Genomic DNA, 24,544 nt, shown 5'->3' with positions numbered 1-24,544 from the left:
CTGCATCCTGCCCAACCAAGCATCACAGCAGTGACTTAAACCAACGTTTAACAGCACTTGTTTGAGCCTGACACTCTGCAGGTGAAGCAAGAAGCTCCACAGCAGCACACCTGAAACCCATCCCTAGCAAGGGAGCTGTTCAGTGTCTGAGCTCATGCACATTCCTGCTGCTCTGCTGAGGCTGCCAAGCAGGATTATGAGTGCCAGCTGCTCTGGTGCCTGTTTATCCTCACAGCCCTGTCCAGCAGGAACAGACTGGAGACCACAGGGTCAGCATTCCAGTCTTGAACAAGTACTTACAATTCTAAAAAGTAAAACAATGGCAGATTCTCAGAGTATTTTCTGTTCTGTTGTATCCTGTAGGATAGGCTGCTTAAATAATGCTTCCTAACGGGCCTCAGCTTCTCCTGGGATTGGTAATGACTCATTGACTTCAGTCTGGTTTGCATCAGCATTGACCTGCAGCCACAAACAAGGATCATTATCTGCTGCCCTGAACGAAAAGAGCCAGTGGCTCCAATCTATTTTCCAGGCAACAACAGGTGTCCTTGTAATTCCCCCAGAAGAAACAACATCCCTCACAGTCAGAAAGCTGAACCACCTCCTCCCAGCTGTGGGTGCCTTCAGGTAACACTCAGCCCAGAGCACAGGGCAGCTTTAACAGCAGGTATGCCACAATTAAGAATGTGTGGCAGACACACATATATGCACTGGCAATGACAGAGCCTCTGTTACAAGCCCTCTTTGAATGGGACCATCTGGACTTTGTTCCCAGGTTGGTGGAATAGAGATTCATCACTCTAAAAATGCAGCACACTGGTTTTTGCAGGCTTCCCTCTCCATGCTCATTTTCATTCCTGCAGTAACAGTTAATGCACTGACTTTACCTTGACACTGAAAACACCTGTGCTCATGTAGGGGTAAAAAATAATATCCTCTGAAAAGCAAAGCACAAGTTATCTGATATCAGCAAAGCATCCAGGCACAGACACCATTTTTATTTCTTTCAGTTCAAAGAGTTGTCCTTTATCCAAAGGACCAGGTGAGTGCAGCAGCCAGACCTAGAGCACCACCCAGGCCAAAGCCACACTGTAAGAGTTGATAGGGCCAGCAGTGTGTGCCTTGCCTGTAGGAAAGGTCAATTATACAATTAGCATTGTTTTCTTTCTTAAAGCAACTGCTGTGGCAGCTAAAGTGGCACCTGGAGTCCTCCAATGACTGCAAAATTGGAGTCTGGTGGGTACCTGTGTGGAAACAGAATTATTCACACACAAAACTGAGGAACGCAGGAAAGACAGAAGGGAAAAACAGGGTGAGAAGAGAAGCACAGAAAACAAGGTGAGAGAGAGAAGCACAAAGCCTTTTGCTGCTACTGACATCACCCATGAGGAGCGTGGAGCAGTCAGTGAGGGCCAGACTGCAGCTCAGAGACAGCCCAGCTGCTCTGGGCCCTTGTCCTTCATCACGTCCAGGGCAGATGAGGAATCCGATAGCACAGCCCTGACAAATCCTTAAGGAATGAGAGCAGAGTCCTCTCTTTCCATCCAGCTCTCTGTCACAATGAGAAACCACTGCAGACTCTACCCACAATTATAGATTTCTCTCACTAACTTTTCCTTGGAGCCTGTGGAGCTTCCCTTTCATGCCCTTATTCCCATAAGTAATCTTCATTCACATCAGTATTCCCATGGAAACCAACATCACACAAATCTGTGCCAATGGTGTGCTCCTCTCCTGTGACCCAACATCAAACAGCCTGACATTTTCTTTTGTCTCAGCAAAAAAAACAACCCCAAAACTACCCTATTTGAGCTTTAAGGTACAATGTAATTTCAGATGCTTGTAGTTTTATTTTTAATTAAGCATTAAAATATGATGAAGGCAACATCAAAGCAATAAATACCATTTACAATGTTTCAAAGAGAATTATTTTGAATGTAACTTTTTGCTGTAAGCTTCGACATGAAGTTTTTCTCCATTTTTCTCTTCATTAAACAGCAACTCCAGGTGAAAGACCACTACATGTTAATGAGCTGTGCCTCTTTGTGGAGAATTTTCATGAAAATTTATTTGAAAGTCTCCTAGTTCACCCTTCGTGAGGGATAGCAGAACTCCATTTGAGTGTCACGTTTTTTCCTGCGAGCAGCTCAGAATCCTTATTGTCCATGGCAAGAAAAGAAAAGGCTCCAAAGTAAGACAAAGCACACACAGAAGAGGAGGAATTGCTGTACAATTCAATCATGCAAACACTGAAAAGCACAACACAAAAACTAGAAATGTTCAAAGCAGCTGGAGGTAGCAAATGAGCTGGGTGAGCTCTGGTCCCACCTGAGCTGAGCCTTTGCCTTACCCTGTCTGCACCTGTGCTGTCCTTTAGCTCAGACTGATGGCAGCTCTTATTTGAAAAACAAATCTGCAGGACAGGCAGTCTTGCAGGCCAACACAAAGTCACCTGCTGGCAGGTGATACAGCTTCTCATTTTCACAAAGCTCACCTTTAGCAGACTTTGGAGGCCACTAAAAAAATACCAGGAGGGTTTTTTTTATTTTATTTTTCAGTGCTTTTCTAAATGCTTTAAAAATCAAATGACAAGAGCTTGACTTAGCTGACATTTGTTAAAAGATAATTTCTGGCCAAGGGGTGAGCATATGGATTCTTTTTAAAAGCTTTTTAGAGCTGTTGATAGACTGACCAAGAGGTACTAGTAAAAAATGGGCCAGTTTAATGCTGCACAGCTCTGCTCTGATCTGCAACAAGTCATCTTCCATACAAGCAGACATGAAGAAATAAAGCCTGTTTCTTGTGGACATTTGCACAGGGACTCCAAAACCAGCAAAAGATTTGGAGCAGAAAATTGGCAGAAGTAGTTGTAGCTTAGCCATGCATATAAGCATTTGTGAGCTGGAGTCCAGACTGACAGTAAAAAATCTGCCAATTCAGGCCCACTGGATACTGCTGAGGTTTCTTTATTCAGCCTCAAAGCAGAGAGAGTTTCCAGGCATGCTCTGCCTAAAGACTATTCCATCCCCACTTACAAGATATATCCCCGTGCATCATGAAACCTTCTACTTGCTTATGGTCTGGATTGGATGAATTTTAATTTCTATTTTATTTTAATAAAAAAACAAAATTTCTTGCATTTAAAATATTATCAGAATTAACTCTCAAAGGTTAACTGCACAGAAGATAAAACCCTTGTATACATGCAGCAACATGAGATAAGCTTGTGCACACATGGTTTTGACAGAAGTTCTCAAAGCATTTTTAAACTGCAAGAGGGACATCTTCTACCCCTCAAGTTAAAGAGTATCAGCCATTTTTCTGAGCAGGGCTTAAGACGACTTGCAGATTTTCTCCACCATTTGGGTAGGAAATTGAGTCAGTGATTTCTCTTACATGTTTTCTTTTTCCCTCTTTTGACAATCAGGCAAGTAATGCACTTAAGCTTTCTGAGTCACAAGGGCACAGCTCCAGATGTCTCCAGCACACAGCTCAGTCTAGACTCTTCAGAAATACCCAGATAATCTCACATACAGGTTCTGGGCTCTTACACAGACACATTAAACTGTGCTAGCCACAGCGTACAATTCCTATGTCCTAAAGAGCCAACTAGAAAGTTTATATCACATCCAATAGATTACTGCTCTAGATTATTACTACAAGATAATGCACAATTCCTTCTTTGGCATATTCAAAGCAGAAATGATCAGACATTAAAGTATCAGTCATATTTAATATCTAATTTCAAATGATGTCTCTAGAAACTGAGCTCTGTATTGTGAATCTCAGAAAAGAACAAAAAAAAAGGACAGAGGTGCCAAAATTCTTTTTCAAACATTCACACTGTGTTCCTAGGGCAATGTTCAGTGCCCACAGTCACACACTGCCATCTGAATTAGACATTCACATGAACTGATTTGGGCAGACAGATGTTCACCTCTCAGGTGCCACGTGCTAATTTCTTTTAAGACTGCAGGGAAGCTTAGACATCCAGCTCAGAGGAGCAAAGTTTGATCCCACCCCAGCAATATACCCCTCATAGAATTAAAACCAGCATATTTTTTTAATTCTTTCCAGTTTGGACACTGAAGGTGAGATAGAGTCATGGAAGCACAGAATGGCCCAGGTTGGAAGAGTCCTTAAAGATCATTTAGCTCCCTGCCATGGGCCAGGCCACGTTGCTCAGAGCCTCATCCAGGGATGGGTAATCCACATCCATTACCCAGGGATGGGTAATCCACAATTTCTTTGTGTGCCACTGCCTCACCACCCTCACAGTAAAGAATTTTTCCTAATCCATCTAATCTAAATCTACTCTAAAACCATTCTCCCTTATCCTGCTCTTGGAATCATGGTCTTGGAAAAAGTCTCTCTCCATCTTTCTTGTAGGCCCTGTTTAGGTTCTGGAAGGCCACAATTAGGTCACTCCTAAGCCTTCTCTTCTCCAGATTGAACAATCTCAATTCTCTCAGCCTTATGCTCTACCCTAACAACACTGAAGAGACTCAGAAATCAGTTATTGAGTCCTTTGGCACTGTAATCTTCATGGCAAAAGGCTATTCCATCCCTCCCACAGTCCAACCAAAGCAGCAATGACTCAGGGTGGCTGCAGGGAAGCGAGTTAACAAGATCAACTCTGAAACTTCCCTTATTTTAACAGTAAGGTTCTTTCTAAGGCAGAGGCTGTACATGTGTGATTTGGTAATTGGTTACACAGAAAAATATTTGCTCAGAAAAGGCATTCTATTTGCTTGTTAAGAATAAAGCCTGCTTCTTCTCTTCCAGGGCTCCTTCAAGATTTCACCTGCATCACTCCCAGCTTCTCAGCACATGGAAACCCCAGGTTGAGCACCATGCACCATTTTAATCACTTCCTTTCCCTCTGCCCTGCATTCCAGAGGACATTAAAAACTTGTTGACACCTGTCTGGGGTTTGAAAAACTTCAATTTCAGCAGGTGTTTGTGGGCTCCAAAGTATGTAAGGGAGCAAACTGGCAAAACCTTGTTATCCCCAATCCCTGCAGTGAAGTTGCTATAAGCACCATGGTAAGACTGCAAAGGCAACTATAATATCCAGTTTTCTTTATTGCCATGCCTCAGAGTCCACTCGTTTGCCATTTGTCTTGACCAGCAAACTCCAGTGACAATCTTCTGAGGCTTCTTTACATAAAACAGAAGCCAGGATTTGCACTGCAGAATGAGCTGACTGGAAACATTGAATTACACTCACTGCATGCACCAGTGCCTTTGGAGTGCCTCTGGCATCATCAGGGCAGGATGCATGCAGGATCAAAAATCACACAGCAAAACCACACAAAATGAGCCACCCCTGCTGCAAAACCTATTTGCTGAGACTTCACACCTCCAGCAATACTCCATTCCTCCACTGGTAACTTGAAGAGAGAGAAAGAAACAAAGTCCTAATAAAAAATAAATTTGCAAGGTAATTGAGAAGGGACAAAGAGATAGGGATCATATTTAACCATTTTCTGCCTGTATCTTCACTTTTGGTAAGCTTATGGTAAGAATGGATGAATGCTTTTTAGTAGAGTACAATATGCAGAAAGCTTGAGGATTAAAAGAGCTCATCAAAGTATCTCAACTTGTTATCCCTAGTAAAAAACGTCCAATTTTACAAACAGAGTTATTTTTACTATTAATTTTACTAATCTGCTAATTAACTAACAAGTTGTCATAAATGTGTTACTGTGGATCCTTTTAGAAATTTTATCAAATGTTTGCCAAAATTTCTCATAAAGCCACAAGGCCTCTGCATTTTTCATCTTAAATGCCTTGCTTTTAAACTACTTACAGGCTTCTGCTCACTGAAATCCCCATCAAAAGACTAAGCTATCTCCCCAAAACTCAGTGACAGCTCTTCACAAAGCAAAGCAGTCGACCTTTCCAAGCCTCATTAATCTGTGGGAGCTGCCACAGCCAAGAGCTGAAGGGAAAAGCAGAGGAAACTTGAATTGGAAAATATTTTGACATAATTGACCCAGATGACAAACTAAGCTTAAGCACATGTCAAGCACGGGGAGTGGTACAAAAGCATCGCCTGGGTGATACAGGAAGCCAAACCAAGCCAAGGTGAAGTCACAGCCCTGGGAACTCTGTATATTTTTGTAATTACTGCTCATTTCAAAAAGAAAAGATTGCTTCAGCCCAAGCTCTTAAGTAACAGCAAATAAAAGGTCAGGAATATTTTCTCTTTTTTAAAAAAAAAAAATCACACTGTAGTTGGATCTCCTAACGAATGTTTTAAATTCAAGTTTAAGAACAGTATAGCTCACATCATCTGTACCAGTAGTTTGCTCAGTGCTGACATCCTTAAACACTCCTTACTGTCACAGGTGGATTTGGTTTTCTTTGTGTTGTGTGGTGGGGATTTTTCAAGTATTGCTTCATCCTATTTACAAAAATTACAAAAATTACTGTGCCTCGCTTAGCTGAACTGCAAGGCATTTAATTTTTTAAAATTTAAACTGGTTTTTGTCACTACCCCTAAGTGAGGCTTGGCCTTACTTTTGATTTTAAACAGACAAACATTAAAAAGCACTAAGCATCAAGAGGAAAAACGATGTATCTAAAACCTGCACAAGCATAGAGAAGTTACATAATTTTTCTTGCTATATATCTTATAAACTCAGGTAATCTGCTTGTTGGACAGAAAACAGAACTCCAATTCCCCATGGATCAGACCATCACAGCTGGGTGATAGAATTTATCTGGATGTGTATCCTGATGGTACCTCCCAGCCTGACATCTTAAGAGCAGACTCCAGTGTTCATTCTGAAATAAGTTAAAACCAAAAAAAGCTCAATGGTTTTTTTATTTGGTAGTAAAGTTAATGACCTAAATAGCACAATAATAGGAGGGGGAAAAGGATTCCACACAGACTCTCTGCAAATCGCTTCCCAGAAAAACCACAGAAAATACATAAGGAAAAGTAATACTCATTTGATTCTTAGCACAACACAATGACACAGGATTTCCTAAAAATAAAATTTAAAAAATTTTAAAATCCAAGAGGGCAGTCGTAACATGTCTAAATAAACTAAGATGCAAGACAAATGCATAGAAATTATCTATGCCATATAGCAAGCCAGGCAAGTTTCTTCCAAAAATATAATATCACCACAAAAATCCTAGTGGTCTCACAAAAATATAGCTCAAAAAAACCAGCTAGTCAAAACTGATCCTAAGTGTAGGAACTGTCAAAACAGTCCACAGAAATACCTACGACATAAATAGTCAAACAGTCAAATAGGGAATACAGTGACAAAGGATTTAATTTCCTTCATGCTCAGTTTCAGAAAGCTAGATGACATATAAAGCAAAAATGTCAGGGAGACAGGTTGTATATAACAGCAAGGTATCATCAGCCTGGCAGAAGCTGAAAATTATATCCCCATCATATTCGTATAGGATAGGTCCAATACCTGAATATAAGGGGTTTTTCTTACTAGCACAAAAAATGCTTAAAACACATTTCAGAAGAAAATTAAAAACTTTGGTACAAGCACAAGAAGATTGTGAAAGACAAAGTGCAGAGAAGGCTGACTGAAACAAGCAGTCAGTCAGATCAACAGCTGCTGATAAGTCAAGACTGATGTTCAATCCTGCAGAATGAAAAAATGATCCTAATCCATTCCTTCGCGCAGTCTTACACTCACTTGTATCCATGAGTGCAAAACATTGAAAAATCTCCAAGCAGCTGAGAACAATTCAGTTGCTTTTTGTGTAATAGAAATTTGGAGGGGGGAATAATCCAGATGACCACTAAAACCCTGAAAAGCCCCAATGCTACAAGAGATTTAGAAAAAGGGGTTGGCGGGAAGGAGCAGGAAGAGCCATCCCCTGGAAAGTAGCTGACAACCTCCCCCACCAGTAAATTTAGCAGATACATTGTATTAGAGACAAAGAAAGTCTAGAGAAGGAACAAAAATAAACTATTCCCCCTAGGAATTATATGCAAGATTGCTTTGTAAAACAAACCAACCAACAAGCTGCTTTGCTCTGGAAAAGCAAAAGGTCACCAATCTTGGTGCAAATACAGCTATAAAAAGTTTTTGGCAAAGTATCAAAGAGCCTGTTTACAAAAAGGCAACATTCATTGTAACACTAACCATTCAAACCTCACAATAGATTTCAGGAGAGAACAGGATGCAAGGTCAAACATCTGTTATCACGTTATTTTCTTCAGCTCCTCTGCCCAGAAATGACATGGAGACTCAGCCCATCTCCCAAACCCCACGAGAGGCCAGTCAGACATGGGCCAGAGGCTGCCTTGTGACAGCTCCCCATGCCCAAGACAGACGGAAAGGTCGCATTCGAACAGTTTGCTCACAACCCAGCTGAAACGTCTCACTGAACAGTCAGCTGTCCAAACTGCACAGGCACATCTGGCAAACAAAGCCTGCCTGGAGGCAGGCTGGGGCAATACCTGCTGCACTGAAGCAGGACAGACAGCCAGCTCAGACAAGGACAGCACATCCAGCACTGATGGGAGGGAGCTGGGACTTACTGTGCTCGTGGCTCTTAAATGCACTGTGCAGACACAATAGGTCCAGCCTTCCAAAAATCACCGAACCAAGCAAGCACTGCATGCAACAGAACCCATCTCCTCTCAGGCTCCACAGCCAAAGGGAGAGGCAGCATCCAGAGCTGTGCCTCCTGCCTGCAGCCCCTGCTCCAGAAGGGCCCAAGAACCTCTGCCCTCTGCACTATCCCAAAAGAGTATCCTACAAGCTGTACAGCAGACACTTCTCATCAGAATTACTTACTCCAGAGAGAATGGAAGGAAAATGCAAGTCTGAAAAGTAAATCATCAAGAATTGCACTTTTGTTTCAAAATGCCTGATGTCGGTTCCAGGGATGGATATCCAAGACATAATGTAGAGGAAGGGGAAAATTAATAGGGCTATAAGCAAGAAAAGAAAAATCCCCTCTCAAAAACACCCCAACAAAACAAACCAAAACCCCACATACTCATCTTCGGATTTATTGCAGGAACACTTGCAGTGGAAATTAATTCATGCCTGTTGCGCTTGAAAAAGTGCTACAGACGATGTTTAACACATTTAGTACATGATGGATGTTGCCTTTTTCTGTCCAGGAAACAAATGTGAAGTTAGAGAAAGTGGTCTATGTTCCCTTCCTGGAGTCAACATGTCCAAGGTTGGACCTGCTCCAGAGATGTGCTTCTTGAAACATCTGTACATTGAATATTTGACCAATTCCAGGCCAGGGGATTTAAACCAACTGGGAATCAGAGGCAATTTCCTAGAGCCAGACACTTCTGCAGCTTGTCAATGATGGGGAATGTTGCACGTGCAGAACTGCACCATGGAAAAACGCTGCATTACTGTACACTGCAGCTTTGGATACCTCCTGGTCAGCATGAGCCACCCTTCACTCTCAGACAATTAACTGCATCAGTAAAACTATCTGATGGTGCCATGATTGAGGGATACAAGACAGCAACAACACCCATTTTCAACTGATTTTCTTTTTTCCAGACTGCTACCTTCTTTCCCCACCCTCCCAGGCACCAGTGCTTAGGGTGAGACAAAGAGGAATGTTTTCTTTTAAGCAGAGGCGGAGGAAAAGGTTACCTTGTTTACCAGTAACTCTGGAGCACAAAGAACTACTTTGTGTTTATGGAAGAGGCAGTAAAGGTAGTGTTTCTTAAGGGCTGAGGTTTCCAAGGCTGCCCTTGTTGATGTGACTGTGACCCTGCCTGTAATCCCAGGGAGCCCGGGCAGTGAAGGGCTGCTGGCTTCAGGGTCAACACAACTGCCTCTGCTCCCAGAGAGGATCCACAGCGTGCCTGAAAGGATGGGAGGAGGAGGAAGCTGTGTGCAAACTAACACAGGAGGCTTTGTGAGTCAAGAGATGGTCAACAGAGAAGGGGACGTGATCTTACTGCTGAGGAGGAGATACTTTCAAAATACTTAAACAAATGTTTTTTCTTGCACTTCATTAACATTCTGACACAGCTGCAAGACTACCCCATGTGGAATCACTCTGCTATCTTTTTTTTTTCTTTCCTATGCAGTGAAGCTCAGTATTATTATTAAATAACTTCCATTCATGTGTTTTCCATACAACCCACAGTGATCAATTACACTGATTCATAGGCAACGAAATCCAAAATTTTTCTATACTAAGTGTTCCTTAACGCTGAGAGAATATCCTATTTATACAAGAGTATTCAAGATATAACTGATTTTTCAAGCTTTCTGAAAACTGATGGAAGTAGAACTACTTCCCCAGGAAAAAAGGCAAAGAGGACAAGAAAAAATCTGTAATGAAACACGAACAGTGAGATAAAGAAAGTGACCTTCCTGAGGAATGAAAAGGAATGTAAGAGATTAGATGACATTTCCATGCATGCAAGTAATTACTACAGTAACAGCAGCTATCCACTATCCAGAGTCACCTTTCATTTACATTGCTTTAATTGCAGTATAAATACTGTTGCCACTTCTGGAAAGACTTTAGACAATGCCAATATTTAAGACCCCACTCCACAGCTTACCCATCCATCCCATATCTGTGCTATGAGAAAATAAATAACAATTCTTTTAACAGCATACAAGAAAACACAAACTTACTTAATATTCACAAGGCATTAGCAGGAGCATATACAGGGAACAGAAACATTATGAGCCACTGGATTTTAACACTGGTAAGTGGTAAACCATCAGTTGTTATGGAGGAGTTAAGAAAATGTGAGTGTGAATGGCCTACCTTCACTGCCAAGAAGTTGAGGCCACTCTCATGAGCCAAAGCTTTTGCTATCATGGTTTTTGAGCACCCAGGAGGTCCATAAAGCAGGACACCCTTGGGAGGCTGGATCCCCATTCGGATGAAGGACTCTGGATGTTTGAGAGGCCATTCCACTGCTTGCTTCAACTTCAGCTTGACATCTTCTAGTCCTCCTATGTCTGACCAAGATACCTGCAGAACAGAGCATTTGTGCTGAATTCAGACCATGGAGCAGAACTATTAAAAAAGTAAACAAAACAAAAATGCTCTGTAGAATGTGTACTGGTTCTTTAATGAAGTTGTTTTCAATGAGTCACTTCTTCAAAAAGCCTTTATTAAACAAGAAGCACAAGACAGGCTTGTCAGGAATACATAAAGGCATGTGTTATGTCCTACCAAAAAAGCAGACAGACCTAAAACCTGCCACACCTCTTCCTACATGGCAGTCAACAAGCCTGAGACTTTTCTCCACATCCTCCCAGCCTGCTCTTCCTCTGGTCACCATCCACTCCCATTCACTTCAAATATTAAACATGTCAAGGCACACCTAAATCAAATGATCTTCTGCCTTAAAACACTCTTCCAGAAATTTGTTCAACGTAAATCATCCTTCAGCTCTGGAAAGTGAGTTACATGTGAAAAGCAAGCAGAGTGCTGCTGAGAGGTGAGGTATTGCCTTTCCCCCAAGCTGAAACCTGGAGTCACCCTTGGTTTGTCCTTATTTTCCCCTGATGCCAGGACAAGGAGTGGAAACCGGAAGTAGACAGTCCTTGAGAAAGTTAATTCAGTCTGCTATTGAAGTGGATAAAAAAAGCATTTGGATGTGGTGCAAACACTTTTATTTAAGACCAAGCAAACTTCAAATCAAATAAAATTTCTCTTAGATTGTCAGATTTCAACGTAAAAGAAAATTACAAAGAGAGCAGAGAGCAAACAGCAAACATAACAAAAGTTTGTGTTAATGAGTCAGATATGAAATAGTGTGGCTATTCATAGTCACATAGTGACTTTAATGTCATTTAAAAAGATGTATTACCTACCCCTACAGCTCTTGATTCTATGTAGAAGCTTTGTAACTGCACAGAACTAAATCTGACACTCTTGGACAACTTTTTCTGAGGGCAGAAGACAACATAAGGTTGTTCTCCTTTTTTCAGTATCAATCCTTACTCATACCTGGCAAAGTATGGACTAGTCATCATGTCTTTCTATCTAGACCAAGATTTTGACAAACATGAACAAGAGCATCTTGAAATTAATTAGGCCATCATGAATTCCCTCTAAGTTTCAGCAACAGAAGGCAAGATCTATTAGCAGTACTTTATATGCACATAAAAAGTCAGGGAGAAAACACTTAAATGTTACTTGTACTCTCTTAAATATTCAGTCATTTACCCTCTGCAAATATTCAGTCTTCTGAATATCAGTCTGACATCATTCAAGTGATTTTTCAGACCCACTACAAGTGACAGAATTGTACAGAAAAGTGCAGTGAGGTCACCTTACATGAAGGTTGTTTTCAGCAATCTGGAGACTTATTCTGACTTTGCCTACAATTTAAATTCTGACAGTATAAGGTGAGGAACTGGTGCAGCAATAGTATTAAAAGCAAAAATAGCTAATAAACCACTACCTTCACAATCTGGTGAATTCTAAACAGAACAAACTTGTCTTCATTTCAAAAGGAGAGAGACAAGTGTAGGGGGGGAAAAGGGAGGGGAGAGAGGTTGGGGAACAGTCCAGCAGCAATAGTTACACTGCTCTCACCTGCACAGGAACTCAAAGGAAAGGTCTTGCAACACCAGCAATGAGGTGTGATGTTCTGTCACTGTGGAAATGGCTTTAGAGATTAGCCTTGGGGCTGGGCTCACACATACAAAAGCAGCTCTCTGCTACACCAACATTTCATTACTGCTGCAATCTTGAACTCTCCCCAGGTCAACAGAGCTCAGAGTGTGATGCAGAGCAGCAGCTCCCCAGAGGTTATTAAGCACCAGTAATAAAGAAATAAAGCAGACAGGCAAAGGATGTCTTATCCAGAATCTTTTGCCTGCAAAGACACAAATCTGAGTGTTGAATTACACTAAAGGGAGTAAAAAAAAAGGCAAGCAAAACCCACAGCACTCTCTGAAAAAAATTTCATAAAGATCCACAGGAGAGGGAAGAACAGCAACTGCAGTGCAACTCTCCAAAGAACTGCAGTATTAACTTCCTGATTTATAATGTGCATCCTCTTTCTCCTAAATTCTTGCTCTACAAAAGGCAGCCTTCTAAAAAGGTTGTAACACACAGCAAAGTTCAAGAATGGCTCTTTAAAATGGAAGGCAAGATGCTACACAGAACTAGGCAGCAAGGATTTTACATTTGCCTTGGTCACAGCCAACACAATTCAGACACAAGAGAAAGGAACTGTGGCTTTATTCAGAAGTTACTTTGAACTCTTGTAATTTGATTGGCACATGGCTACTGCAAAGCAATGAAATATGAAAGAGCCCCACCATCTAAAAAACGAAGCTGAAAATCAAAAAAATCTCATGTATGTCAATGGTTTTACTTGTAAGGAACTACATGGGCCAAAGGCCCATCCACACCAAGGGGGATGCCAAGTGAGTACTGTATCTGCAACAAATACCTAAAAACCTGATTATTATTAATGTAGTTCAAATTCCTGTCTTCTCTTTGGGAAAAAAAAAATCTCACATCTTATAATTTATTTAGTGTTTGAAGTTATTTTTAGCAAGGATTTTTTAAATTACAGAATTCACAGAATATTTTGAGATGGAATGGACTCCAAAGATCATCTAGTTCCAAACTCCCTCCCTTTGGTAATTGATATGAGAGGACACAAAATCTGTTGCACCCAAATTACTTTAGAATCTACTTTAAACTCAGCCCAGGCAGCAAGCAGATGGCTTGAAATTTACCCTACATCTTCAGAGAATATGCATTGCTTTGTGGAAATGCAGGTCCTGTCAGCACAAAAATAATCTCCACTATGCTGTTAATAAAGTAATGAATCCCAGTAATACTCCAATAACTCAGTGGATGTTTTAACAAATAAAACCAAGTGACAATCAAGGAAAACAATCACTAGGAGGATGGTTTAGTGGACAAGAGGAGCCTGAGGAGTAGGTTGACCAGGATTGAGAGCAGATTTCCTGCAGTACCTCAACTCCTTGCTTCTACCTGCCTGTGCTGTGCTGTTGGGCAGCATTCCACCTGGCTCCAAAGGGACTGGAGTGCCTGAGAGGCACAGCAAAGGAATAACAACCAACCTGAGCCCACAACCCAGCAGCACAACAAGCAAGGCAAGAATCAGTAACTCTGGCTCTCAGCAGAGCCACTTAGCCTTGAGGATATTGGTGCCATGACACCATTTCCAGGAAAAGCTATTTGGGGCCAGCCCAGGCAATTCCACCCTGCACAGCATGGGCTCTTAGCAAGCCAAGTGTGACATCCGAGCTGGCTGCGTGCAGCATCCGGTTCATGGATTTTATTTCCCATTCCTATAAGTTTGGGAATAAGGGTCTACAGTTGTGCAATCTAATTCCCAAATGACTCATTTTCATGCAATGAAACATAAATGTTTTCTTCCAGGGCTTGGGAAGCTGCTGAGGAACATCAACACAACTGCTCACAGAATTGGGATTTAGTCAGATTAAACAGAAAATTCTTTTGCTCAATCTTCTTATCACAGATCAGACCTGCCTTAAACCAGGTCACTTCCCCAGCCCAATTTATGCTGGGTCTGCTCCTGAACTACTATAATATGTAATTAAGAGGGCAGTGACCATGGTAAAGATGAACCTGGCACCACCAAATGAACTGCTCATATAATGAGAGTCACCTGACAGGTGACTGTTTGGCAGTCATAGTCAGCCTACAGCATCGAATTCTGCCTTCATTTAAAACCATATAATACCACCCAAGACATTCAGGTCACATTTACATAAAAATCAGAGCAATCAAACTGTTCACAGCTTTGTTTCAACGCACTTCGGTTGCAGATGCTAACAGCTGGTTTCTGCTTTAGTTTGTGTCTGCTTCCCAAAAGGCTCCAGCTTCCATGGCTGTTTCAGACCTTCCTTGAGCATGCATCTGAAGATTTGTACCCCATTAATCCACTCAGCATAAAAAACTAGAGATCAGGAGATACGATCCTGCACTCCCAAACTCTTCCTGGAGCATTAGGAACCATTCTGCAAATGGTTCTTCACAATTATAAATAAATAAACAAACACCCAAACAGAAAGATGATGCATAACATTCACCAGTAACCTGAGGCTTCCACTCCATGAAATTCCTCTCTTTATTCCCTGACAATGCTGCCACAGCAGTGCACAAAACAACTTACTTTTGGCACATCAATTGCCACCTCCCTCATGGCGCTGGGCCTGACATCCTTCATCCCCTGCAGGAAGTCATTGAAGGCAATCATCACTGACCCAGCCACGGCGGCGTCCCACAGGCCGGGCCTCTTCCCCAGCGCTCTCCGCAGCGCGCGCAAACCTAGAGGAACAAGGAAACATGGAAAGAGGTAGGCTTCCTCCTGCTTCTCAGGAGCACAGTGTCCCACACACAAACACACTGCAGCACTGGGAAGGAAGTGATGCTCCAAAGTGTCTCAGTGCTGGGCCTGAACTACGTCAAAAAACACGCAAGACATTTCTGAAAAGAGAGCACAAAAAAGGGGATTTAACAACCACAGACAGAATATAAATTCTATCTGTTCCAAAAGACAGAATGAAACAGCCTTGTTCCCCTTTTCCCAGGGGTGAAACTCTCCAAATGTCCATACATTGATGTGAACACATTTCTAAACCACAGAGGAAGCAGGACAATGAACATTCAAGGACATGCTAAATCAGCTCACAAGAAATCCACAACCTCACCCACCTCTCTATTATCAGGACAGTATCTTCAAAACTTTTTAAAAAAACCTGATGAGATTGCTTTAACTTCCATTGGAACCATATTTTCCCATATAATAAGATGCCAGACACCTGCATTTTTCTTGATATGGAACAAACATTCCCTGTGACACTCAATAGCTCTTTGTTCCCTTCAGCAATTACACTTTTCAAAAGCAGGCAGAGCTTTTACCCACTCTTTTGTTTGGACAAATCACTCACATACAGCATCTATAAATCTTGATACTAATTCCTAGTTCCCTCCTATAAATCAATCCCTCAGAAACCACACAAGTCCCACCTACTCACACATCAATACATCAATATTCCTCAGGCAGGGCCGAGAGCTACCACTGGCAGCTCCCAGGCATTCCCAAGACAGCAACTGAAGCTCCTGTTGTGTAAGATGCCCAAAAGCAGGATTGTTTCCTCTCTATAATTATCCCTTTTAAGGCCTAATATAATTTAGAGTTTTATTGCTTCTGCTTCCAAACCTGTCCAGTGACTGAAAATGTTAAACTTTTTTTTTTTGGTATATTATTCCGTGATGAGTATAATTTTATGTGCAGGTACACACACATCCAGATATGCAGTATCTGTTGCCATGTGTTCCAAAACAAATGCAGCACTTCATACCACACCAGCTCACCTTGCATGACCATAAAAAGACAAACATTTGTTAAGTCTCTTCTATATTTAACCAAACAAAACATCAATTAGTGCTACATGAAAGGACAATAAAAGGGATAAGCCGTTTCTGAAAATAGACGTGGTTTTAACTTTCAGCAGATTGTTGTCTTTTTTTTTCTCTGCAGAGGCACTGGTAGATGCAGACATGCAAAGTTTCTGACAATGACAGGAATTCTGCATTTCCTACAATATATACAATGTGTGAAGAGATATAATACGTCCCCTGTGAAGCAGTACAGCTGGTGTCTCTCCATAAAGTGCCAATTATGGCAGAGTCGGAGCACCTGCATCCAATACGCAGGCTCTTAATACAATAACAGAAAGGAAAAAAGTTTGTATTTCAGGTTTCCCCTTACACAGAACATCCAAAACTAATAAGATATATAAATAAAAACATTCCATGAGGCCAAGGAGAAAAATGAAAATCTGGTCACCAGAGGACAAGTATAAAATGTAACTGACTCATTTTAACAACTCAGGCAAATTTCTCACCCACTTCTTCCTTCCTCCAAAGAAGTTCATTTTAAGCAAAGAAAAACCAAAACAAACAACTGAAATGACACAGCATAGATTCACCCCCCCCAGATTTAAAATTTTTATCCAAACAAATAACAAACTCAACATACTATTCCAGTGTCATTGCAGCTAAGACTTAGTGGGGTGGGAGTGGGCATTGGGGTCCAGTCTTCTAATTTCTTCCAGGGCAGTCAATTCACATGGGAATCTCAGTTTAAAAAAATGCAAGTAAATAACATCACACAAAATTAAGGCATAGAGAAAGCAAGTAAATGATGAAGACATCCACTTATTTCTATAACTACTCCACCAAGTACTCATTTGAGGCATTTTAAATGTCATGGTTATTTTTTTTTTCCCTGACATGAGTAAGTCTTAAAACCAAGCACGTTTATTTTAAAAATTGAGAGAGAACACCAAATAAAAATGCCCAAGGAGACCACTGCTCTTAAGATTTGTTACAGCCAGTGCTTACGAGGAGTACGAGTGAAATTTCAGTCCTCAGCAGCGGGTTTGAAAGGCAACAGCCTTGATCCAGAACAGGAATAAAGAGGTCACAGCTTTCCAAACAAAGCCGGAATTCATTTCAGCATGTGCACGCACACGCCACTGCACAGGTCAGCATTTAATTGAAACAATGTTTTACATTAAAACAATAATAAAAAACAGATTGAAAAAGAAAGCATGATTCTTCCTGTTTCCTCCTGTTATCATAATCATTCTTTCCTGCACTTCAGATTGACCTCTAACAAGAGGGGTGGGGGAGGGAGCCTCAGTAACAGGAGAAGGATACAGCCAGGGGCTTGCCAGAGGCAGGAAAACACATCCTTGTCTCGAGATGCTGAAAGATGGACTTAATGTAAGGAAATGCAGGGTAGGATGCAAACCCTGCTGCCAGAAGCACTGCAGAGGCAAAAGAGATGGAATCTTAGAGCAAAGCCACGCTCACCACTACACAAGTTATAATGCAGATACAGATAGGAACACCTCGGAAAACATCAGGCACCTGGGTGTCTTCCACATGGGAATGCTCTGGGTTGACCACAATGTCATTGCTGTGAACTGGCTCTGAGCACAGCACTTGTTTCAGCTCTGCTTGCTGTTTTTTCAGATGTTACTCCATTCTTCAGGGTTAATGATTTCCAATAACCCCTTTGGCAGTGCCTGGGTGGGCTCAGAAGTGGGAGAGTGGGTTTTCCCTGTTTTATTCCAGACCTTCATGAGGGGAGGAAGGACTCAAGTGCTGAAGGGTCAGTGGCACTTTACACAGGCACAAGATATCTATTTTGAGCAAAGGGACAGTGAACAACACCGATCCTCAGTGAAGTGGCAATGGAAAACCCCGGTTTAAACAAAAAAAATTAAATAAAATAAAAAGGAAAAGGGAAAAAAAAAAAAGAGCAGCATAATAAGGCATGCATGATTACAAACAATGGAAAATAAACAGTTTGTTCCAGCCCAGCAACTGTGTGCTCTACCTCACCAACTCATCCTGTCTGTCTAGAACAGAGGAAACCAAGTGGACAAAGGGGAAAAACCCAGCAGAACGCCCTGTCCTGGTACAGATGATCCTTCTTTGGTACCAGGCTATGCACAAGGTCAACAGCATTGTCTGCCTGTAAGATTTTCTTGCTCATAGCTTGGCTAAGTTTTGGCACATTAGGTCATAATAACAAATAGCTGAGCCTAAAAATAGATCCCACGACACTGCTATTATTTGTCAGAGTCTGTGTATAATTACACAGCACTGTAAATAATAGGAAGCAGCCACTCAGAATGACCAACATATATACTTTAGGTTTCCAAAACAGAATATATACACAGCACTTGAGGAAATAAACTGAGCCCAACAAAATGGTTAATCATGCATCTTTTGCTGCCCATCAGCTATTCCTTTTGCAAATCCATCCTGTCTGGACTTACTCCACCAGAATCCCAACACCAGGATTTTTAAGTAGCTTCAAAGAAATTGTTATCTTCTTGTAAGATTGTTTACAAGAGTAGATGTTTCTTCTTTCTCTGCTGATCTGGCATTTCCCTCCCAAATTCTTCTGGCCAAACCCAGAAGACACACACCATTTCTCCCAGTCAGATCCAACGTGATCCTCTGCCCCGTGGCTGGCAGTGGAATGCTCAAGAGAGGGGCACGGATGGGTAAGACCCCAGCTTTCTTATGGCACTGGAGGGGGCATCTTCCTCTACTTCCAGATCTTTACATACTACACTTCAAAATTTAACAGGTTTATGCATAGAAAAAGCACTTCATATAAGTTAAAGTCAGTTTAAATATGTATTTTAAACTTTTTTTTAATTTAACCCATACATAAAACTGCATTAGGGAAAAAAAGTCAGGAAGCAAAAACCTTGACTTTTTGCTCTCAAAACCATATTCTGCAATCTGTCTTTAGCTGCCAGAGCTATATGGGGAAAATCCCTGAAGAACTTCCATGCACTGTTTGCACAGGAAAGATAATGCCCTTAAATCCCTTGTAACCATAACATTGCAAGTTCACTGGGCTAACCTGAGCACTAACCTACTGCAGGGATTATATCCACGATTTATAGTCCTTCCTGAAGAGCCCTGACATTTGCTGGAACATGTCTGTGGAGCTGCTGAGAGGTGTGACAGGGGAGGGCAAGGAAGGAAGGAAGGAGGAACTGCATTTTCAGAACTTCTTTCGTAGAGGAAACGGTTTATTCACAGATCAGGCACACACACACGTCATTTATCCCGGCTCTGTGACAACAGAGGGAAACAAGGAATACCAGACTGCCTGTTCCTAGCCTGCTCCCAGACATAAATGTACCTAAGGGTGGGCACACGTGTGTGAGGAGAAAAATAAGCACTGCCAGGCTACCAGAACAGCAAGGGCAGAGAGACAATAAGCAACAGCTAATGGCTAACTGCCCAGTCTAATTGTAATTAGGAATGTTGGCAAGGGATACAGCTAAAAATTAAAGGCAGGAGACTTATGAAAACTTTGCCTGAAAATGTTTAAGCTGTATCCCCCAATAGTAACCAGTCATTCCACATACAAATGCCTACTAACTGCATTGCCACACATGAATAACATAATTTCTTTCATACCACTCAAGCTGCAGAAGCAAGAACATGGTGACATCTGCCAAGAAGGTTCATTTAAAATTAGTTACAGCTATTGATCAACTCTTCTGAAAAAATAATCCCTATTTCCTATTTATATAAATATCAGAAGGCAGAATGGGATGAGCTTTAAACAGATTATTAAGCACTCAACCCACAACTGTGTGCATGAAGTCAGCAATCCCATCATCCAATCAGCTGCAGGTTTCAGATAAACACACACTTAAAATTAGTTATGATGAAAACCAAAAGTTCACATGCCCTGACTGCAGTGAGTGCAATGTTCCTCGTGCAAAACCAAAAATCAAGTAGTGTTACAAAACAAACAAAAAAAATGAGCAAAGATTTTCTTTAAGAAAAAAATAACTCCAAAAACCAACACAGCGTGCACCGGCATTGCTGTAGATGTAGCCAGTTCTGCAGAAAAGCCATCATTCCAAGCTTCTGCTGGAAGAAACAATCCTAAAATCCATGTTACAGAGGCCAAAAAAGCCACACTGCTCTGCCATGTGTTTGTGCAAGCAAGGGCCCACTTGCTCCTAACTTGCTCAGGCAAGTGCATCGGTTTAGAAACACCCTGTGCTTCAGGGACCCGACTTAAACCCCACAGAACACAGCACCAACTTCACACTCTTAACACTGAACATGGGCATTAGATTTTCTTGCTCTCCTTACACCATAAATTAGAGTGATGGAGCACAGTGCCAGAAAACTCAAGTTGTCCCAGTACAAAAATTCATTTGTATCTTGACTTTTATATCATGTCTGTGCTTTTCGGTGCATTTCAAAATCCAATATTCTGCCCTTTCTGCAAAAATTTCATAACACTTTTTTTTCATATTGACCATCTGACTAGATATGTTATTAATATTCCCCAAACTCCCACATTTTCTACATGACCTTTTCACAAAAAGGCAAGCAGCCTTTCCCACCTCATTTTTAATGTCACATGGGAACCAGTACTCAGTTAGATAATGCAATAGCAGATTGTTTGCAACAGCATAGCTTCAATATTTGTCCCTGCTACTAATAAATAAATAACAACAGAGACTTGGTATTTTCAGTCTCTATTCCATAAGGGAATAAAATAATTATAGCATGTCAAACAGATTGGAAAAGGGAAGCACTGCAACTGCAGTCAGTTAATTAGAAAGCAAACCAAAAACCACCCTGCAAAACAAACAATCCCATTGCCTTGGTCATCAACTGCCTGTGTCAAAATCTGCATTTTCAACAGCACCTCAAGCCCACATTCCTACATTGAGCAGTACAATCCAAGAAAAACATCTACATTTGCTGCACACCCCCAGCAGAACCCGGGTCCAGACAGTGCTGGGAAAGGTTCAGAATCTTTATGGCTTCAAGAAAGGCCGGATCTTCTTGATGCCCTAACACTGGGCTGTTTGATCAGGGCAGTGGCTGAGCTGAAAGGAAGAGCTCGATGGGAGATAGGAGGCTGGGAAGGCAGGGACTGAAGGCAGCGTTTGTCTGGCTGAAAGAGCAGTCAGGGGCTGCTCCTCGGGGTGCACAGAGCCGCACTGTTAATCACATTAGCCCACACGGCTCATGTTTCCTGCAGGTGGCCAGGCTACCACAACTGCAGGAGCTGGGGGGGAAAAGCCACACAGGTCTAACAAAGAGACATTCCTGGGCTTCAGGGGAGTTCTCTTCCCCACCAATGACAGGGAAAACCAGAAAAATCCTAGCAGACAGACCTTCAGTTGATGATTGATTATTAATTCTTACTTTTAATGCAAGTGGACTGCAGAAAATCTTTTTTTTGGGGGGGGTAGAAGAAACAGCAGGAAATTTCTCAGCTCCAACAAAAAGCTAAGTACAGTACGCTCCTAAATAAATAATAAATCACGCCTTTACAGATCTAATATCCACATAAAATCATTATGGATTAAACAGCACAAAGCCTCACCACCCTGGATTATTCACCAGAATGCAGGGATAATTAAATGGGCAAATGAACAGCACAGCCAAGATCTCCAAACAACAGGACTCAAAGTTATGAGCACGAGACTCACAACTGTTGACCAACAATTGACTCTGTTGACCATTATCACATGCCTAGGAAAGTGGCTTCACAGATTCAGCAGAGTAATGCTGATTCATACTGGTCAAAAATCCATCTCAACCTCTTATTTCTCAAAGATTCTTTTGTAACAGAGAGCTCAAGCCAGTAAACCATTCTAATCCTAAAGGCTAAGCAGGGTGATACCTTTTTTAGGCAATTAAAGAATTTATGATGCAAAACAAAGTCACCAGTGCCTCTTTCACAGAAGTCTCAAAGTCTCAGTGGTTGCAGCATCCTTACTGGAAGCAAATCAATGTTCTTGCCAGAGTGACCACTATTTAAACAAAGCCATTTGTTCTTCCTCTCCTCATGATGCTATCTTATCACAGCCCAAGTGTTTTATATCAGCACACTGAAATGATGTGTAATGAACAAGGATGTTCAAGATAAATTCTGAGAGTCACAAAGCAAATACTTCCTTTCTCTGTAAACAATATGACCGAACCCACTCGTTGAAGAAATCAAGCTATATTTATATTCACCCTCTTGAAATGCTACAGGCAGCCATAGAAGGATAAGTTTATAATAAATTGCTATATTTGGAAGCCTTTGTTGCTAAGCATCTTCTAACATTCAGTACAGTTTATACCATTCATGTCCCTGCTACATAATTAACATTTCATATGTTTTGGTTCTTTTAAAAAAGAAGTACAGTGCTTATCTTCACCAATAAATTAAAACCATTATAGTTTTTTAGGTAATTAATAAAAAACCACACGGCAAATTAAATAAAGGAGAAGCATCAAGATCTCAAGGTCATACAAACACTGATATTATATGCCAGGATATGGCAGTCTATCTTCTATATACTCCTCTGCTTGAGATAAAACAATTCAGAAGGCAGCTGTTCACACTAAAAACCAGTCTACTAAATAATTGAGGATACAGTAGACCTCTCCCAACCTAAAGAACATGACTTTCTCAGCTACACACATAAATCAGCCCTTTCCTTGTCAGGAATTCTGTGTGTGAATCCCTTGGATGGTACTCAGGTCCTCAGGAGTCTAGCAAGAGGAGCCCAGTGCAAGCTGATGTCCCCAGGATGTGGCCCAGTGCCCAGCATGGAATCTGCAGGTTCATCACATTTGGCTGTTACCTTCTGAGGAAATCTCAAGTATCTTGCTAGGCAGCAGAGAATCACAGCAAATCCTAATTTCTCCAGTGTAGCCACCACAAATATTGTAACCTTGAACATGCAGATATCCTATAAAAATCAGTTTTGGGGTTTCATTTTGGTGAGAGGCTAGAACTGTATCTTCAGTGTATCTTCTTTATAAAAATAAAACCACTCTTAGCTGATTATTATAAGCATCTCCATATAAAGGTGTCATGAGTTTTGGTCACAATACCCTGTTTGGGAAAGTCCAGATCACACTGCACAGATTCTCCAAATTTCTTGTCCCTTCTTCCTCTTCCTGCTCATCCCAGCATACATTCCATCACAATTCTGCACACACCATAGTCAGAGGGGCCTAGAAACATCCAACACAAAATGGACATTACAGGCCCCCAAAAGTTCTTCAAAATTCTCATGAAATGCAGAGTTGCTGAACAGAACATGAAACTTGACTGTCTGACCCCAGCAGTACCACTAAGCAAATCTTGCACTGGAGAACAAACAACTTCTGCCAAAAAAACAGTTGGAATATGTTTAATTCTACAATGGTTATTTACTTTCCATTAACAAATGGTCTTCAGAATTATATAGAAGGCAAACATCAAAGCTTTTGTAATGAAGTATCTTAGGAAACCTGACTAGAGATGCAAAAGCCCTACAAATACTACATTTACCATGCCACTAATTACTACTCTCTTGGTTTATATAAGCAGTATATACACAATACATGTGTTAAAAAAACAGAGTTGAAGTAGAAAGATAAGGAAAGATGAGTCCTCTGGAAAATGATCTAAACTTTGTATTAAGAATATAAACATATTTAGCTTGCAAACTTGCAGTATTTCCAGCCCCAAACCTAAGGATATAATCGGGGTATGCAGGACTCGAGAGTCTCCCACAGACCACAAGAGAAATAGAATCAGCAAGCAAGAGTAATCCTGTGCCAAAAACTGAACATGTATTCCTGAGTTCTGAAATCCTTTTTCTAAGCTGGTTTCCACATTTCCCCTGTACTTAGTCATACATCAAGTCTGAATGTAGCACAAATAACCTTAACATTTGTGAAAGAATTCTTAACTCAGATGCTGTCTTAGTACCAAGCATTTTGGACATTTAGAAATGTGCATTAGATGTCCTACCTACATGTTTATACCATGTTTTATGATGTAATATACATATATATGAAATGTTATGTTCAATTCTAAGGCCTACATCACCAAAAATGTTATTGACAAACTGGAGGCAGTTCAGAGAAAAATCAACACAATTTCTCGGAAGGCAGGAAGGACTTATTTATGAGGAAAGATTAAAAGAGCTAAATATTTATAGTTTGGCTCAGTAATGAATGAGGA

The 24,544-nt window shown here is 41.2% G+C and overlaps 1 protein-coding gene across 1 annotated transcript in view; it reads right to left on the bottom strand.

The window, feature by feature from the left end:
- Nucleotides 1-24,544, bottom strand: part of AFG2A (AFG2 AAA ATPase homolog A) — a 161,508-nt gene that overhangs the window by 125,626 nt on the left and 11,338 nt on the right. The window contains 2 exon segments of the mRNA XM_071452447.1: nucleotides 10,756-10,965; nucleotides 15,128-15,282. Coding sequence (XP_071308548.1) covers nucleotides 10,756-10,965; nucleotides 15,128-15,282 — 365 coding nt within the window.

Source organism: Agelaius tricolor, unplaced genomic scaffold (genome assembly GCF_023055355.1).
Source record: "Agelaius tricolor isolate 1412-34295 unplaced genomic scaffold, bAgeTri1.0.p SCAF_34, whole genome shotgun sequence".
NCBI lineage: Eukaryota > Metazoa > Chordata > Aves > Passeriformes > Icteridae > Agelaius > Agelaius tricolor.
Note: the sequence above shows the minus strand (reverse complement) of the source record. Positions and strands in the feature narration are given on the sequence as shown.